Below are 20,500 nucleotides of genomic sequence, written 5' to 3'. Positions count from 1 at the left end.
AAAAAAAAAAAGATTCCATTTCGCGGGGGGGGATACATCCCCTTATCACCCCCCCCCCTGGATACGCTACTGGATCATAGCTATATACTATAGAAGTTGATAGATAAGGAAAAGTGACTCTATTACGTTTATCTCACTACAGGCTTGGCTAACGACGCCATAGAAGTATTTTTGTTAGTAACATGGATATATGCTATTATTGTGAATCAGAACGAATGACAATCAATTTCATGAATGTTCACGTTCTTTAGTGAACTGAGAACGCTACAGAAAAAAAACAAGATTTAAAATACAGTTTATTAAATTTTATTCAAAATGTAATTTAGAATTTCCCCGTAAAAGACGAGCTCTTAAACTACTATAAGTCATTCATTAATATTGATTTTCTTATATGTCTATGCACAATATTCAAGTCTATTTACACTGATAAGATAGGTTCATTCAATGAGAATAACATCATCATCATCATCATCTTTGTCGTGAGTAGTGGGTGGAGGGGGTTTTGCAAGTTTAACTCGCCATTTAGGAGGTGAAATTGTTGTCACTTTTACTCGCTTTTTGGCAGGGGTCTGTTGAGACGTCAGGTCCACACAATTGTCACAAGGAACTGAATTGTTAGCAACTTCTGCTGAGTCACCATCAGTTGATTTTTCATTATTGAAATCTTTGGAAGAGGTTGCAGTGCCATTCTTAACCTGGCAACCATCTTTCCGCGCTGGGTCAGCATGCTTTTTTTCAGTACAAACATCTGCTGTTCCCTGTTTACCATCAAACAATTTCTTGGCCGACATTTTGTTGGATCCTCCTTTTGTGAAGAAACTTGCTATTGATTTAGATGCTCTTGATTCACTTCTGGGAGTTTTCGATGATGGAGCTGCACTTTCTACTTTGGGAGCTTCCTCTGCACTTTCTACTTTGGGAGCTTCTTCTGCATTTTCTGAATTGAAGGCTCTTACTTCTACACGGGGACTCTTTTCTACGTCAACAGCTTCAAAGCCCAGAAAAGGCTCATCTGGTGTTCTGGACACATTCAGCAGATCAGTGATTTTGGAGGATTTTGGGGTGCGCTCCTGGAGCTCGGTTGTAAGTTTATCACATTTTTCAACAACTGATGACGACTCCTTTGTAATACTGTTCACCCCGAATGTTCTTAAAGTGGTCAGCTGAACTCTCTTTTTGACGAGAGGTTTTGTCTGTGCATTTTCATCTGTAGCGCATTTCTTCGTTGAATTGTGGTTTGGTTGTGAGGGAGGTTGATCTGATACAGATGGAGTGTCCTTCAAACCGACGAATGTTGCAAGCAGGTTGGCAGTTTTGCAAGGTGTTGGCTTCTTGCTGGCAGCATTCCCGCTATCATACGTCACTTGCAATCTAAAACATACAATCAATAATATAATCTAGAGTTCATCCTTGTTGAAAATAATGAAATATATCTCAACAAAAAATTATGCTTTAATAACAATTTTAAAATTTAAATATAAGAAATATTTTGTTGATCAATTATATTTCATTTCCACATTATGAGGAACAATCTGAGGTAGAAGAGGATAGTGCTATGTGCTTTGTAGGATGATAGACTAGGATAGCAACACAAATGCTAATCAAATACTGGCGTGGGCTTGACGGGAATCTACAGTACGCGTCCCATAGCTTTGCATCCGTGACTTTGAAACGGCATATAGGCAAGGTAAGGTTCGCGAGGTAATATTCACGGCTTTGCAAAAAACATTAGGCATCAGAGACCCTAGATCACTAGATAGAGGAAGCTCCCAAACACACAAAGATTCTATCACCAACAATGGAAAGAACATGTTGAACGAATGTAAGCTGATAGGCTGCGTTGTGCTAAAAGGACGTAAGTCCAAGAAGCTCCTTGTGTATCTTTTCAGATGAAACACGTTGCTTTTTAGAAGATACAAAAGAGCATCTGTTGCTTATGGAAAGATACAGACTGGGTCAGAGCCGATTGACGAGTTTGGAAGGGTTATAAGTAATGAACCGTTCAACTTGGATTTTTTTTTTTAATAGGTTCAATTCAGTTTGAAATCTAGTTTTTATTGTTAATTTTTGAAATTTAAATAGCGGCCATCAGCAGCAATACACTGATGTAGCGTATTTTTCAAGTTTTGAAATGCATTTTGGCACACTGCAATTGGTAAGGCTTGGATCTCTTCTCTGATTTGCTCCTTTAGTTCTTCCAAGGTGAGTGGGCGATCTTTGAAAACTTTATTTTTGAGGTAACCCCATGGAAAAAAATCGCATGTTATTAAATCGGGTGAGCGTGCTGGCCATAGTTATGAGTATGGCAATATCACCGCCAATGTCACCTCCCAGCGTTAGGTGTCAATGTTATAAAACTTTCTACGCCCTAAATTGGAAGAACTTGCTGAGGAACATGTTTTGGGAGAAATATGGTTTTAGCAGGATGAAGCTACAGCCCACACAGGGCGCATTTTAATGAATGTGTTGAGACAAATGTTCCCAGGGCGGCTTATCTCACTTAGGGCCGTTTGCACAGTCAAAGCTTAAACGAAATTAAATCAGCTGGTGGCTTAAACTCAAAATGAATCACATTATAACAAACGAGACTTTATACGAATTTAATCCGGTTTAAAATTAAATTTAGTTTAAACTGTGACTGTGCAAATGGCACTAAAGGTGGATTTGAGGTGGCCGGTACGCTCACCCAATTCAAGCATATGCAATATTTTTCTATGGGGTTACCTCAAAAATAAAGTTTTCAAAGATCGCCCAAACACCTTGGAAGAACTAAAGGAGCGAATCAGAGAAGAGATCCAGGCCTTACCAATCGCAGTGAGCCAAAATGCGTTTTCTAATTTCAAAAATACGCTACATCAGTGTATTGCTGCTGATGGCCGCTATTTAATCGATATAATTTTTCAAAAATTAACAATGAAAACTACATCTCAAACTGAATTGAACCCAAAGAATTTTTTCCAAGTTGAACGGTTCATTACTTATAACCCTTCCAAACTCGTCAATCGGCTCTGTCTCACCCTGTACATTGAAGCTCCTCGTGTATCTTTTCCGATGCAACTCGTTGCTTTTGAGACGTTACAAATGAGCATCTGTTGCTTATGGGAAGATACATAAAGCTCCTTGTGTATCGTTTTGGAAAGGGTAGTGTTGTAGTCTAGAGGCCCTCCGCCGATAGACAAAGCTACAGGAGCCAGACTGTACTTACAACTGTTTCTTGCGTTCTTGCTCGGTCATTTTCTTGGTGAACTTGGTGATTGAGGCCGACTTGGGTGATTGCAGATCGATGACCGGAGTCACTTCGACGCCAAGAGCAAGAGCACTCTTTTTCGGCGCCGGCAGAATGTAGCTCCATGCATCGCTGATCAGGTCACTGTCGTTCAGTAGTACCGCATACTTCTCACGTATGTCCTTCCCTACGTACCTATAACAACATACATTAAATCCATTGTTATTTTTGACAAGCTGCACACAAAACAAAAGATTTGGAGTTATAATAGCATCTGATAATAACTCATAGAATAGCGACCCCCTGGGTGAGAGAAGTCGCTCATGTACTGTTGTATTGATCTTTGAAATCCGCAACTTGTATTTATTATAAAAGGATGGTTGGTTAGAATTATGGAAACAGCTGAATATTTATTTTACAAGGATATAATTTCATATATTTTTTTGAGTTCTAATAACATCTGATGATAATTCATAGACTAGTGACTCCTGGGTTGGAGAACTCGCTCATTTTCATTTAATTTTATTTATCAGCCTTTACATTCATTGTTTACAGTATTCAATGTTAGAACACGTGCCTCGTCAATTGATGAGGTACATGAGTACAACAGTAGCCTACTATTGTATTGTTCTTTGAAATCCGCAACTTGTATTTATTGTACAAGGATGGTTGGTTAGAATTATGGAAACAGCTGAATATTTCTTTTAGAAGGATATGATTTCACATCTGTTTTGAGTTCTAATAGCATCTGATGATAACTCAGAAACTATAGTGAGGTCCACGTTATAATGGCAATATAATTTATTGCTTGATAGAATATAATTGATTATTTAAAACAAGAATGAACAGTTGATACTACATCAATAAACCTGTATCAGCTCCCCTCTATAGAAGGTATCTATGTCTCTATACAAGACAGAGGATCGACAACGTTGTTCATCTATCTTTCTCCACTGCCATTATAACGTGGACCTCACTATAGTTACTTCTTACTTTCCGAGTCTATGATCACCATTATCCTATGATTCTATTTTTTCCTTTCGGAATATGTCATTGCATTTGAGGCGGTCATCATGAGAGCAGTTTGTGTCACTGCAACAAGTGAGTGAAGTTTTGTTCTAAGCCATAGTCACAGGCAGCATTGTACTGAATGTAACCCCAGCGTAGCAGGTTTGATTTACATCATAAACTAGTGACCCCCTTGAATGGACAAAAATTTTCTGAGAATATCAAATTTTGAGAAATTTATTCAATTCACACAAAAAAAACTCAACTGAAAGTTATTTGTAGTAATATTCAATATAGTTATCTAGTTATATCATAGAGAAATTATATCGTAAGTAGATATCCCATGGTAAAGGGCGTTTATGTCGCAACTTTTACAGTTAACTCAAGCCGATTATTGCTGATTTTTACTGTTTTGGCCGGGTGTGAGTGTATGAACGGCACAATATGAGAGACTACCAGCGTCACACAGCTTCACGGGAAAGAATTACATGGACTATCGGCTTGAGTTAACATTGAAAATTGCGTCATAAACGCCCTATACCATGAGATATCTACTTATGTTATTGCTTCTCTATGGTTATATTCAATCAACAATACCATGAAGAATTTATCCTCAAAATTTCATGGATTTATCTCTTACCGAATTTGAAATTATTTGTCCCAAAAATTTAAACTTTATGCCCTCATATCTCAAAAAGTAGTAATCGGAAAAACATTTTTTGTCATAGTCATTCAATCTCAGCTGTTTTCCATGCATGAAATCAAGCCGGTAAACAGCTGTTTGCAGAACAAATAAACATATGATTCTCATTACGGCATACTCTTCTACTGTAATAAAACCATATGTTTTCTTTACAGTCGAGTATGTTTCCTAGTTCCGAAATAGGAACAGCAAAACTGCTACAAAAAAACACCTTCAGCGCTCCCGGTGGAAAGTTTTGTCAACTTCCGCCAAATTTCTGATTCGGAATTTGTAAACTAGGTTATGTTTATAGAATGCATGTAGTAACTTCAGCACAAGCAGGTAATGTTTTCTATTTTTCAATTATTCTTCTTTAGATTATTATGACAAAAAATAGTGTACGTAACTTGGACGTGAATGTCTTTTGCAGTGCTCGAATGAAATTCTAGTCTCGGCTAACGCCTCGACTAGATAAATCATTCTCGCCTGCAAAAGGCCCCTTCCCGCATGTGACATAAAATACTATTTCCAGAGAAATATTTTTAATTTTGATAGCTTGATAGTAAACTAGTAGTTCTGTGAACAGTAGACCTCGCGCTCAGTAAGTTACATTGACCTGTTGTTGTTTTCTCAAAAATTAATAAATAATTTATCAATTTAAAATGTCTAGAAAAAAATCATAAATAAACATAGAGCTTTCTGTCCTATCGTACCGTGACGTGTCGTCCCGGAATGTGTGTGAGCGCTGTTATCAGGTCTGGCTGCCGTCGATATGCCAATCCAATCAACCCATCAGAGAACATTCTGTGTTGTCGTGTTGGCGAAAAATCGGTTTGTTGAAATTAACAAAGTAAACTACCATAATGCTGATTTCCTACAAATTTCATTTCTCACTTTTCATGATTTTAGAAATCAATTTCTTTTCCAATAGTATTTGTTGCGATTTCAATCATCAGATTAAAAAAGAAAAATGTAAAAAAAAATGTTTTCTATCAATAACTCCAAACTAGAATCATGGACTCAACTTATGAAAAGACAAAGTTAGTAGACAACTGTCTACTAACGTTAATGGAAAGATACATTTTCAAGATGTTCGATGTTTTTGAACGGGTAGTATTATAGTCCACTAGACAGCTGATTTATGATGAATAATTCTATAGTCTGATTTTTACGGTAATATTGGTGTTCGAAGGAAACTCCTTTTCCTTTTGTATTATCCTTAAAATGCGAAATTTTAAAAAACCTTATGTATACGTCGTGTTAAAAAAGGAACAACCTGTCAAATTTCATGAAAATCTATTGCTGCGTTTCGCTGCAAATGCGCAACATATAAACATTTAAACATAAAGAGAAATGCAAAACCGTCGACTTGAATCTCAGACCTGACTTCGCTTGGTCAACAAATCGAAAATCTGAAAAATATCACCAGTAGAAAGTTTTTTTTAGCGTTTGCACAGCTTAAATGTTGTGTTGACATACCAGCACATTTTGCCGGCCAGCGGACAAGTGGCACTGTCCTGCGCGAGAAAGGGCATCCACTTGGCGAGGTGGCGTATCTTGTGGCGGATGGCCGTCATGGAGGGCACGTCCAGGGTCGACTGACACTCCCTGGTCAGGTAGCTGCTGAACTCGCGCACCAGGAAGCTCAGCTTGTTCTGATTGCCGTGAACTAACTTCACTAGCATAGGAATTGCTGCAAACAACCACAACAATTCATTTTATAAATCATAATTTGTAACATTAACAATAAATTTATAACATAAATCATAATTTGTATACATTACATTTCAAATGTTCAATATAATTTTGCATTCTGAAAACTAAATTTCATGTATAATCGATCAATACTAACATATGAAGATTTATTCAATCTTGTTTACTTTATTTTATCATAGATAAAATATAGCATAGGTCGTTCAAGTTCCAAATATAACATATAAATCAGATATATGATCAAAAAAGGACCAACAGGCCTATAGTGAAGTCCACGTTATAATGGCAGTGTTTGATTAGCAATTGCATTGCTATCCTTGTCTATCATTCAACAATGCGAATAGCGCTATCTCTTTCTCGCTTTGCTCTGTTGCCAGTTCGTGTTTTAACAATGTATAATTAATAATTAATTAACAAAATATCTCATCTTAATTATGAAAATTCATTATGAAATTATTAAAAACTATAATTTTCCTCCACCTACTGTCTAAAGAGCCTACTTTACTCCACGAAACATAATACTGAAGTGTCACTTTTTCGCTCTCGGAAAGAAAAAACAGTTATTCCATTTAAATAACATGGGAAGCATCTCTATTTTAAAAACTTACATTTGAAATAGGTTAGAAGGTCTAAGCTCAGATGAGGAAGCATACAGAGTAGTCATTAAACCAACTAAATGCAATACCTCAAATAGACATTTGATCTATATATGAAATATGTTTCATGCTAAAATTATTACAAACTTCATATCAGTATACTATAAAAATGTATAAATATTTTATTTTATATTCCATGTTATTCCAAATACCCACCAACGAATATTCCTCATTAACTAATCAAATTTGAAACGGGGGCGGCCATTGTTGTTACAACTTTTGCCAACAGATAGCGCTGTCGGTGGTGAACTGTGTGATTACAAAACAGCTGTTTAATTTTTAAGTTATGTTGTAACACATTTTACTGGTCACGTAAGTTTAAAAAAAAAATTTATTTGCAGTTTTTATAAAAATGTAGGTGGAGGAAAAGTGTTGTGTACATCACGAGTTTTCTCCCTCAGGAAAATTGTTGTCCTAGTCTTCGCCTCGGGCTTCAAACTTTTCCCTCAGGGAGAAAAACAGTACTTTTCACTCTAGATATACAAATAACTATTTTGTTTAATAAAATATAATAAATCGATTATTTTAAACGAGAATGAACCGTTAATATTACATCAATAAACCTGTATCAACTACCGTCAACAGAAGGCATTGACTAGAATAGAATAGAATGATTGTTTTCATTTTTTTTCTAGAGAGCGAAGTTAGGGCGCAGTCGGCCCTCTCTTACACTCAACTCTCTATCAAATATTATAACAATACAAGAAAATAGCACAAATAAAACGATTTAAACATACAATAGGTATCTACTTATTTGATAATAATAATTTCAATTTCAATTTTCAATTTATTTCATTTAAAGTTACATAGTATCATATACATACTGTGTTTTGTTGCTCCTCTAGCTTAGAGCTAATTGAGGAGTATTCAAATTTCATACTACATCATGTAATATTACATTTTTTCTCGATTGGAATCGAATCTTCAATTCGAGATCTATAAAACTTTATAGTAAATATCAGAGTCATCGATTACGGACAACTTTTTGACTGAGAATTTATCGTAAATGATTGTGTTGCATTGTTCCATGGTGTCACCGAGGCTGAGTTGACAGAATTAATAGATAAATGGATTATTTAAATAGAGATGATATATAAAAATTTAAAATAATAGTTTCAAAATAAAGTTTTATTGAGAACAAATATAAAATGTGAATTCTAAACTTGTAATTTATAATTTTTTTTTTTGGTGACGTGTCCGTAACATCGACACTGAAGAAGCTTTGCTCTGTTCCTGGTAGCTAGGCTTTTCCTGTTCCTTCTTCTCTCTGAAACTTATGGCTGGCTATGTGTGTTGTAATTTGTGCTCTCTGAATATTTTTCTGTTTAAGTGAATTTATTAATGTTTTAAATTGAGTTTTAAACAGTTTATAGTATTCTATTTTGTCTGTATATTGTTTATTGTGTATACAAGCCAATAGCCACTGTTTTTCAACTATATAAACTGGATAAGTACTTAGCTCGTAGTGACTTTAGATGCTTAGGCTTGTAAGATATTGTTCTTTGTGTATTTGTGTAGTTTATATTGCCAAAATTCTTTTGAAGATTATAAGTTCATTTGCTCTGAAAACTGGATTTCTCATTCATAGGCGATAGATCCATTCATAGTTTACCAAGAATCTATTACGTTGGAGCCGATAACCTTCCTTAGGTTAATAGGTGTGAAATTCTATCCAACCGATTTAGGAGAAATTGATACCACGGCAAATGTTACCCCTGTGGTGGGACCGAATTACAAAATAAATATGTCCCAAATGGTACACTATGAAATCCCTGGTTATAAAAAATTATTGGTAGGATAGATGTCTTGATGGGTTATGAATGGTATACTGCTGAATGGGAAATCGGTTCAAGAGAGATCAAGTCCTAATGAATATATTATCTGTGCAGACTAGCAAAATGGCAAACATTAAAAATGATCTGAATCTTATAGCATTCTTAACACAAAAGTTTGATGAGCAAAATGCTAGGTTTGATGAGCTAAATGCTAGATTTGATGAGCAAAATGCTAAGTTTGATAAGCAAAATGCTAAGATTGATAATTTGAAACAAGATCAAAATGCTAGGTTTGATGATATGAAGCAAGAATTTGCTAGCATAAGACTAGAGCAGGTTAGTATAAACCTTCTATTGAAAGATGCACATGAAACATTGAGTGATAATCATGAAGATGAAAACAAATTGAAGCATGATAATAGTAGTGTTAAGGTACAAGATCAACTCATTCAAGTTTCAGACAATGTAGGCCTAGTTACTGTTGTTGAAAAAGTCAACCCTAATGAGATAGTAGAATTGAGTAAAGAAGTAGGTAGGGAGTTGTCTTCACTGAAAGTCAACTATCATGAAAGTAATATTGCTACATTGAAGGTTAGGAAAACTATAAACAAAGTGAATGATTACATGAGACAGGTATCTGTAGAGGTTAGGAACAATGTAAACAAAATGAATCTTGCTTTGAATCAAGTTGATGAATTCAACTTTCAATTGAAAATTGAAAGGGTGTATGCAAAGCATTATTTAGTAAACATGACTAACTTTAGTAAGCAAAACGGCTTTGTTGAAACAAATGAACCCATGAATAAAATCATGTTCTTGAAGAAAACAAAACACAAAGTCACCATTGATGTGTTAGTATTCAAAGGTTGTTTCAAGTTGCTTATTTACAAGATGATGACTGTGAATCACATGATGAAAGGGTATTCCCCAGCACACAATGATTAGGAATCCTGTGTCATGCCGGGATTCAGAATAGCAATGACCGTAAATACTACGTATGGTAAGAGTCCATAATTGTATCTTTTTTCTTTCCTGTAGCCTATTTTTCTTGGCCCTTAATCTTTTCAAATTTCGATTCTTTCCTGTCTTTGTGTAATGTTCAGTAAAATTCTTCTATGATGCATATCTTAACCAATCTTGTCCATAGTCATTTAAATTTGTATTCTTCTGAAATAATATTAGAAGTTAAAATAGTAGCTTATTTTCCTAATCTTTAAATTGTTGATAAAACTTAACTTTTCTAAAATCTATCCATTGTAGTGTAAATAATTGTTTGCTTGCGGTATATTTTTTCATCATGTATTACATATTTTAATTATGTCTATTTTTTTTCAGGTATCATATTAGGTAATTAGGTTTTTCAGAGCAAATTATGTCCCATTTTCTCATTTTCAGTATATTTTATTAATATACTTCCTTATGAAAGTTCAGTACTGACATGTAGGATAGGCTCTAATTAATCTTTCTCTTCTTTGTATTATTTAGGAAATTTATTTACCCAATTTTCTTTTTCTCTTGTTTGTATTTTTTAGGGAACTTATTTACCCATTATCCATCTTGATCATCTTTGTATTGTAATCTTGAAATGTTTGTACTTATTATACAGTTTTCAAATTCTGAATTATCTAAAAATAAATGGTTCAATTTAGAACATGCTGAAATCTATTCTTATGTATAAATTCTTTTGTTAATAAATAAACTTTAAAATTTGAAAGTATTAATGAATTGTGTAGCCATATATATGAGATGTATTAATGAAAGTTAACTTGAATAATAATGTTTTCATTGAATAAAAACGTTTTGTTATATTATCAATTGAAATGAGTTAAAGGTTAAAAATTGATGTCTTTTTCAAAATTTTAAAACTGTTTGTTCTATAAATTTTGATATGATTGATTATCGTTTGAAATGGATGCTGGTTTTGTATGTAGAATTTTTAGTGGGGTTTGTTGATTGGAATTTTGCTGGTATGTGATTGTTTTTTGAGATGGAAAACCATTATTGCCTAAAGAAGAAATGACCAGAAGGTTATGACTTAGAGAGGCAGTAATGAGATAATATTTTTTGTGTTGATTAATAATGTTGATTGCCATAGATGCAAGATAATGATTAATAATGTTGATTGCCATAGATGCTGTTTACTTATGAATATTGATTGCCTTAGAAGCAAAATATTATTGATGTTTTGAATGATTTCTTGTTTAATGATTGATAGTAAAGTTTTGTCATGAAATGTAGTTGTGTTTAGAACATTGAAAAGTCGAAATAAACTGTAGTATCCAACAAACTATGATTAATAATATTGAATAATTTGCTTTTTATAAAATATTTGAACAATGAATAGATGGAAATGAAATTATTTTTTTCTATTGAAATTTGTAATTGATATCTCCATATTTCACAATTTATGTATTGCTGACTGTATAATAAGATGTTAACAAATTTCAATTTTATATTGATTATATACTTAAAAATAATTTTCATGTGTATTAGATTGTATTGATAGCCTAATCAAAATTTTCTTTTTAGTTTATAAGCATTTTAAGATAACAGGTACAGCACAGACATTAACATTGAAATAATTATCATGTGAATCTCGAAATCGGCAACAAGTGAACGCCATGAAGAGTGTTAAGAACATTTGGGTGATTTTCGAACTAGTGTGACTCATCTACGCCAATATCTACACCAATAACTACGCCAAAATCTACGCTGATGCCTACACAATAACTACGCCAATATCTGCTCTGATGTCATATCTACACCAATATCTACGCTGATGCCTACACAATAACTACGCCAATATCTGCTCTGATGTCAATATCTACACCAATATCTACGCTGATGCCTACACTAATAACTACGCCATATCTACACCAATATCTACGCTGATGCCTACACCAATACCAATGCCAATAACTACGCCAATATCTACACTAATATCTACACCAATAACTACGCCAATATCTGCTCTGATGTCAATATCTACGCCAATAACTACGCCGATGCCTGTGCTGATGCCAACGCCAAAATCTGCGCCGATGCCAATGCCTGCGCCAATGCTGATGCCAATGTCAATATCATCGCCGATGCCAATGCCTGCGCCAATGCTGATGCCAATGCCTACGCCAATGACAATGCCAACACTTATTGCTGACCTTGTATCTCAAACTTCAACACTACTACATTACCTGGAGGTAATTGCCATCCATGTTCACGTTTGCAACTTTGAATTCAGAATAACAGTCACAGTATCATGAAAGAATTGATTCAAAAAATCTCTCCTAAATTATTCCTGTATGCAGAACTCTAAACCTTGAACAGCTGAAAATATCAAAAAACCAAACCTTACCTAAATAATCCTCACCTAAATTAATCCTGTATGCAGCGTCTATCTCTTTTCCAAAAAACGAATTACCTTGTCATTTCAAGCCTGAAATGTACATTGTATAATTACAAATATGATACAAAATTTACGTGACTCTGTATCGAGTTTGGTATGCAGCCGTCTACTACAAGCATGAGGCAATGCTAGTTGAGATGTCACCTGTATCGAGTTGGTATGCAGCCGTCTACTACAAGCATGAGGCAATGCTAACTAAGATGTCACCTGTATCGAGTTTGATATGCATCAGTCAACTACAAGTATCAGCCCAACACTACGTGCATCCAGATCAGCCAACACTACAAGTATTCGGATCAGCCCAACACTTTAGACATCACACTGGAGTCACACTTAACTGAAAATCATACTGAGTGCCTTAACGGACTGTTGTCCAAAATGTGCATCGATAAAATCACCGCGTCAATAGTGGAAGAAATGAACATTTTTTGATTTATTGAAATTTTATGTGAAAATTAAATGTAACAATTCATCAATTCATTTAAAAAAAAAAAATAATAATAATAATTTTTTTATTCAACATACTAAATTTTTTTTATGCGATAAAATTGAATTTTTCTATCTATTAAATTTTATAAACTGGATAAGTACTTAGCTCGTAGTGACTTTAGATGCTTAGGCTTGTAAGATATTGTTCTTTGTGTATTTGTGTAGTTTATATTGCCAAAATTCTTTTGAAGATTATAAGTTCATTTGCTCTGAAAACTGGATTTCTCATTCATAGGCGATAGATCCATTCATAGTTTACCAAGAATCTATTACGTTGGAGCCGATAACCTTCCTTAGATTAATAGGTGTGAAATGCTATCCAACCGATTTAGGAAAAATTGGTAGCACGGCAATCATAATAGTTATACATTCTATAATAATACTACAAATGAAAATTTTTGTAAAGTGTTCAATAAACTAAATTGAAAGTCTATTATAGTTTCCATCTGGGATTTGATATTAAAGTTCTAATTTCTACCACTTGAATCACAACATTAGTCACTCTATATTCTACTAAATCGGTGATCAACCTTGCAGACATTATTGTCTTTTGCATTTAGGTGGCTGTGAACAGCTGACTAGCTGATTGCACATCAACAATATTACAACACACTCACAGTCATAGAATGCAAAAACAAAACCTAACCTCCAAAAAAAAACATTTATTATACTACAAACTGTAATATACACTCTCTTAATCATTTTCAACTGCTTCTAAAGCACTTTTTTGTTTACAATATTAAAATCATTCTTATTTATTTATTCATCCATAGTTTTTTCTTTTCCATTTCCCATTGTACAGTGCAGTTTACTATTGTCTACTATGTGCAAACTAACCTATATACTAACTAACCTATTAGAATATTATTAACAATAATCTTCAACATATCTTTCTATTCAAACAATTCCTATAAAATAATTCTTAAGTTTAGTTTTTATTTCATTTCTTTGTAAATTTTTCAATTCTGGTGGCAAATCGTTCAACAGGTAAGGGATTCTAATAATAATAATAATAATGATAATAACAAATTTTAAACTACCGGTATTGAAAAGAAAGAGAAAAAAATACATTGAAAATATTACATAACAATACTCTAATAGTATTTTGTGACACTTCATCACTGTAGTAAAAGAAAAGAATAAGAGACAGAGGTAGAAAAAATTAGTGAAAAAAGACAGAGGTTAGGCAACATTGTTCTATCTTTCTCCACTGCCATTATAACGTATTGAATATTGAAAGTGAAATATTTAGAAAAATCAACTTGGAATTATTTAAAGAAGTTCTAAATCCCAATTCCATTCATTGCTTACTTCATTTGAGCTGAGTGATGATGAATGAATAAGATACCTGATTCGGGGAACTTGGACTTGCGACCAATTGTGTTTTCGTGCAATGGCGAGGTGACCGGCGATGATGACGTAGACTCGGCCGGTGATTGGCGACGGTTGGGCTCTATTGGCAGATCGCTCTCCAACCCGAATAGTACCATACGTCTGCTCAGCAACATCTCTGCTATACGACTACCCACTGCAATCACATGCCTATTATGTACTTGTACTTTTTCAATTTTCATTTTTTTTTTCAATTTCAATCTATTTATTCACATATACACACACACAAGATGAATACAAATGAACAGATGAACACATGCGAAATAAGCAATAACAACAATCACAATAAGACAAGTCAGAAGAGTGAGTTCTCTTAATCTAGCGCCGCAGTGCAGGAAGGTTTCTCACAGCTTGGCGTTGTTGTCATTTGAGATGGGTGTCTAGCTTGGAAGTGTTTCGGCCGCATTGCAGGATGACTGTTAACAGTTGCCGGAAGATCAACAGCTGGGTTTTTTTCGTTATTTTTCGTGATAGAGAAATTCTGATTGCAGATTCGTTCTCAGCGATCCCAAGTTTAGCTTCAAGGCTCAGAATGTCGACAATATTTTTAAATAATTAAAAATCATCATGAAAAGTCATTAATATGGTAGTACACCACGTTTCTGAAAACTTTTTACTGGTGACTGGAGTTATTATTAACACACAAAAATAAAAATAGTCGTGAGAAAGAAAACTGCTGATGAACGCGAATAAGACCGTCACTCCATTGTTCTATTGTCTCGGCTGCTTGGCTGAGCCTGGCTGGAGGGATCAAATAGCCGACTGGATTGATCTTTCGCCTGTCCGCTAGGCGGAACTACGCCGACCATTGCTGGGTGGAAGATGTTACTGCGGCCGCTCGCATTCCCACCAACGCTGCTATTACTTGCTGTCTCAGCGCCTAGTCCGAGTCAGACAAGCATACAGCCTGCACTGCGGAGCTAGGTTTAGGGCCGGTTTCCGAGCTCCGGATTTAGCTAAGTTCTAGACTTTAAACAGCTGGAGTCAGAAATTGGCTTGCCGAAACGGGGCGTAGTCGTATTCCACGTTTAAATTAAATTTCGAAAAACTAGAAAATTGAACACAAAATGAAATAAAGAGAAAATAAAGTAAAGATTTTCCTTCACAAATTATATGAATGGCTTTTAAGAAACCATTTTAAGAAGTATTGCTGAGTTTTTCGAGCACACCGACATTGACTTCTAAAGAGTGCTTAAATATAATCAGAGAAAGATAGAAAGAAAGATAAAATCAGAGAAAGAATAGGCGATCCAATAGATGATTTTGATCAGAACTATGTATGTAATTCTCAATTCATCCTACAGCCTGTAACCGATGACGATATAACACAGATTGCAAATGAATTGAGGGGTGGATCAGCTCCAGGACATGATAATATATCAGCTAATTTCCTGAAGAATAATATTAGTCTATTCATTGTTCCCTTGAGACACATTTTCAATTTAAGTCTTACTACTGGTGTTTTTCCTGATGTTTTTTAAGTGGCTAAGGTTTTCCCACTATACAAGGGAGGTAATAAATCTGAATTGGGCAACTTCAGACCAATCTCTTTTCTCAGTGTATTTTCAAAAATATTGGAAAAAATAGTCAAAAACCAGCTTACCAAATTCTTAATGGAGGAGGCAATTTTGTCAGATAGACAGTTTGGTTTTAGAACGGATAGGAATGTGTCGGATGCTTTTTTTAGGTTGAATGAGGAGATCAATATGAACTTTGAATGTAACCAGCGAAGCTTACTAATTTTCATGGACCTTGCTAAGGCATTTGACACGGTTGATAGGACAATATTGCTTAGGAAGTTGTATTCATATGGAATTTGAGGTGAGTCTCATGATTGGTTCAAGTCATACCTGAGCAATAGGAGACAGTTTATCCAAATTGATGATGTGCATAGTAGCCTGGAAACAATCAGGTATGGAGTAGTTCAAGGAAGCACATTGGGGCCTCTCCTATTTTTGTTGTACATAAATGATCTGTCGAGAGTAAGATTACAAGGTAGCCTGTATATGTTTGCTGACGATACTGCATTGTTGCTGTCGGGTAGAAATGTTGAAGAGGTTTACAATAAGGCTCGTAGTGACCTTGAGAAACTAAAAGATTGGTTCGATAAAAATATAATGACCCTTAATGTTAATAAAACAAAGTTTATGGACTTCAAATTGAGGAATAGGACAGATGATGGCTCAAATAGTATTGTATTACATTGTTGCAATATTCAACAGGGGGTTTTTTGCAACTGTCCATCTATTAAAAAAGTAGGCACATATAAATATCTTGGGGTAATATTTGATGACAGAATGAATTGGTCCTCTCACATTTCATACATTAAAAGCAAAATTCGTAAAGCAATATTTCTGTTTCATGGGCTTAAGAATATACTTAATGTACAGGAGCTTAGGAATGTCTATTTTGCATATGTACAATCAATGTTACAGTGGGGAATAATTGCGTGGGGGGATGCTATAAAACTGTTCTTGAGCCTATAAAGTTTCTCAAAATTCTATCACATTGCAGAGAGGTCCCAGATGTCCCACTAAAGAATTATATGAGGACTTTAAAGTGTTCAATGTAAGGCAGCTATTTGTGAGATCTGCCTTAATTTACATGCACTCTGACCATAACCAAATTTTTAACAATACAATAGATCATAGATACCCCACCAGAGCATCACATATAAACAATATACAGACTCGAAGATTAAATAAAACATATTCAACAACTAATATTCAGTACCTGTCACACATAATACTTAGAAACATACCTGACTATCTTAAAACTTTTCAAAATTACAGATCAGGCCAGTATAAGCGACTTGTTGAGAAGTGGTTAATTATAGGTGACCAAGAGGAGTCTGAACGCGTGCTGCTCTCTGTATATAGGTAGGGAATGTGGAACTTGGTGATCTTGTCTGTGGTCCTTCGAAATCCAAGTCCCACAGTGCTTATTATTATTATTATATTTTTTTTTGTAGCCAGTGTAGTTTACTGTTATAGTATTACATGTTTTTGATTGGATTGTCCATCGTCATCGTCATCGTGTTCATTCTAAGTTTGGAAAATTCTTTATAACTTGGTATTCAATTGCATTGCTATAGTGTATCTACCTTTTAGTTTTACTAACTTTTAGTCATTAATTATAACTGGCTGTTTCTGCAGCCAATTATTTGTTTTTCTGCCTAAAATATCAACATTTACTCATATCTTTTTTTCAATCTGTATTTTTCTCAATTTAGTTTAATATAATATCAATTTTCATAATTTAGTTTATCGATTTTAAATTCAGCGAATTACGCCAGGCCCTCACAAACACAGGCTTTTGCCTACATGTGAGTCTCTCATAACGTAAGGGTATATATAAATGTACTGTAACTGTACTGTATTATTTGTAAATTGTGAGAATAACAATTTGATTTGATTTGATAATTGATTGGAACATGTAATTTATTGTTATGAATATACCTGAACCGTTTGCTGTGATAATATTTCTCTGTTTTTGAGTATGCAAAATGTATGTATGATGTATTATAATACAAATATTTAATACACGTATTTGTTCACGGCAATAAAAACATTTTGAATTTGAATTTGGACAAAGCGGATAGCGCTATCTCTTTCTGGCTTTGCTCTGTTGCCAGATCGTATTTTAACAATGTAGAATTTATAAATTAATTAACAAAACATTTTCATCTTAATTATGAAAATTCATTATGAAATTATTGAAAAATATAATTTCTTGCTTAATAAAATATAATTGATTATTCTAAACGAGAATGAACCGTTAATATTACATCAATAAACCTGTATCAGCTAGTGACTATAGAAGGCATTGACAAGACAGAGGACAACGTTTTTCTGCTATCTTCCTCCACTGCCATTATAACGTGGACCTCACTATAGGCCTAATTCATTACATTTGTAGCCTACAATTTAGCAACGGTGTGGAGATACAAAAGAATAGAAAATACTAGAAATATAGATAGAAATGAGTCTCAGTACCCTTTTTTGAATTATTTTATCACAGCATATTTCAACATTCATGCAATTTATTGAAAATGGCCCCCAATTTATTGAAAATGACCCCCAATTTATTGAAAATGGCCCCCAATTTATTGAAAATGGCCCCCAATTTATTGAAAATGGCCCCCATTTATTGAAAATGGCATGAATGTTGAAACATATTGTGATAGAATAATTCAAAAAAGGGTACTGAGATTTTTATTTCTATTTATATTTCAAGTAGCCCAAAACAGAAAAGAGACAGCATATACTTTGTCTAATGGCAGACAAGGATCGCGAACCAATCAGGTGCTGACTTTATAACATGAATTTCACTCGAGATTTTATTCATCTGTTCTATTTGATTCAGTTTTTATTGTATTACCTGTTGAAGGATCGGAAACGGAGTTAGCGAACCATACACAACCAATCAAACGCGGCTTGAGCTTTTCAGTTTTCTGGTTCATTTCGGCCTGAAATTCGATTTCGAGCAGGTGCAGTTTGGCTTTTTGCGCCTCTCTCGAGCAATCCTCCAAGTCATCCTCCTGCATTTCCTCGTCACTCAGGTAGCCGTGAGGAACGAACACCTAATGGATAAATTACGATAATAATTAATAACTCAATAAAATGTTAAATAGTCACACCAAACCACATTTAATATTTGATATAATAACTGAAAGAATAAGACGTTTATATTATCAATACCACTATATTCGTTCAACAATTAATTCATATTACAGAATCAGGTTTCATGGTAACACCTACCACAGTTCAGCTGATTTGGTAGGTGTTACCATGAAACCTGGTTCTGTAATGTGAATTAATTGTTGAATAAATATCTATAGTGGTATTGACAACATCAACGTCTTATTCTTTCAATTATGGAGTAATATCACAACATCTCATACCATACAATCGAATTGATATAATAACCGTATTATGCTACATAGTGATCAAGAAATAACAATAAAAAATCCGAGTATACCCTTTTTAAACATTTTTACTCTCACTTGGATTTACGCCCGATCCTTAAGGTGCTTAATTTCTTGATAATAATTGAGAGTAGCCCTAACCAGAAACTTAATACAGGGTGTTTTTGTAATGTGTACGTTCTGTGTACAGTAAATTGTTCCAGTTCCAATCGTAAATTGTTCCATCACGTGACTAGTGCAAAATGTTCCCATGGAACGCCATTTCAAAATCGTTGGTTCAAGCTTTTGGCGCGTACTTATAAAGTTGATTTACACCAAAATGTGTCGTTTACTAGCTGCGTGAATGAAGTAAGGCTGTTTTAAAAACTATTTGAGAAAAGTGTGCATTTCTTTCATTTCATTATTCTCAAATTTTCTATAGAGAAAAATTCATTTAACGAATGGTTATCAAACATAATTTTGTTGGTTATGTATTCTATGGCTATGCTATGGTAAACAAACATCAGCGCATGCGAAGAGAAGCAGGCAGACTACATTTCAATCGACCAATGAGAGCTCAGATAGTTGGAACTGTACCAGGCCGGGCAATTTACCACGCTTCGACTGTGGGACAGGAGCTTGGAACTGGAACTGGTTTCTGGTACAGAATCTGTCAAAATTCTTCCCATGGGACGCGGAACTTTTTACCTGGTAAATTGTGAATCATACAATTTACCACATTCCATGTACACAGAACGGGCCCAATGTGATTCATAAAACGGTATTTCAGTTGTAGTTTTTCTTTCAATTACGTCTTGGAGACTCCAGTTACAGAATAAAACAAGTCAGATTGAAAGGTAAAAACTCTATACAATAGATAGATTGTACAATGAATTATATACTGAGGCAACACTAATTCGAGTCTGAGAGTAGCTCTTGTACACTATACGGAGTTTTATCAACTAAATACGTTTTCAAATATTTTTTGAAATTTGTCATATCGTCATTACTTTTTAAAGAACCAGGCAGCTTTTTATGAAATTTCCTTCCAATGTAATCAGGTTTTCGTTAAAATAACATACTATTATGACTTATTATGTGATAATCTGCTCGGTTACGGGTATTATACCCATGTACATCGGAATTTCGGTTCACACCATTCGCCTTCACAAATATTACAGCCTCATAGATATATAATGACGGCACAGTCAACAGACCAAGTTTCTTGAATAAAGGTCAACAACAATCCA

General features: G+C 34.4%; 1 protein-coding gene across 1 annotated transcript in view; it reads right to left on the bottom strand.

Moving 5' to 3' along the window:
• Positions 1-283: 283 nt before the first annotated feature.
• LOC111064358 (chromatin assembly factor 1 subunit A-A) overlaps positions 284-20,500 on the bottom strand; it is a 54,927-nt gene continuing 34,710 nt past the window's right edge. Inside the window, exons 11-15 of the mRNA XM_022352074.2 lie at positions 18,725-18,926; positions 14,301-14,480; positions 6,396-6,609; positions 3,206-3,421; positions 284-1,371 (exon numbers count right to left, since the gene is read on the bottom strand). Of these exons, the coding sequence (XP_022207766.2) occupies positions 438-1,371; positions 3,206-3,421; positions 6,396-6,609; positions 14,301-14,480; positions 18,725-18,926 (1,746 nt within the window). The 3' untranslated portion in view covers positions 284-437. The remainder of the gene's footprint in view (positions 1,372-3,205; positions 3,422-6,395; positions 6,610-14,300; positions 14,481-18,724; positions 18,927-20,500) is intronic.

This window comes from Nilaparvata lugens, chromosome 9 (assembly GCF_014356525.2).
Source record: "Nilaparvata lugens isolate BPH chromosome 9, ASM1435652v1, whole genome shotgun sequence".
NCBI classification, from domain to species: Eukaryota; Metazoa; Arthropoda; class Insecta; order Hemiptera; family Delphacidae; genus Nilaparvata; species Nilaparvata lugens.
This window is presented reverse-complemented; position numbering and strand designations above follow the sequence as displayed.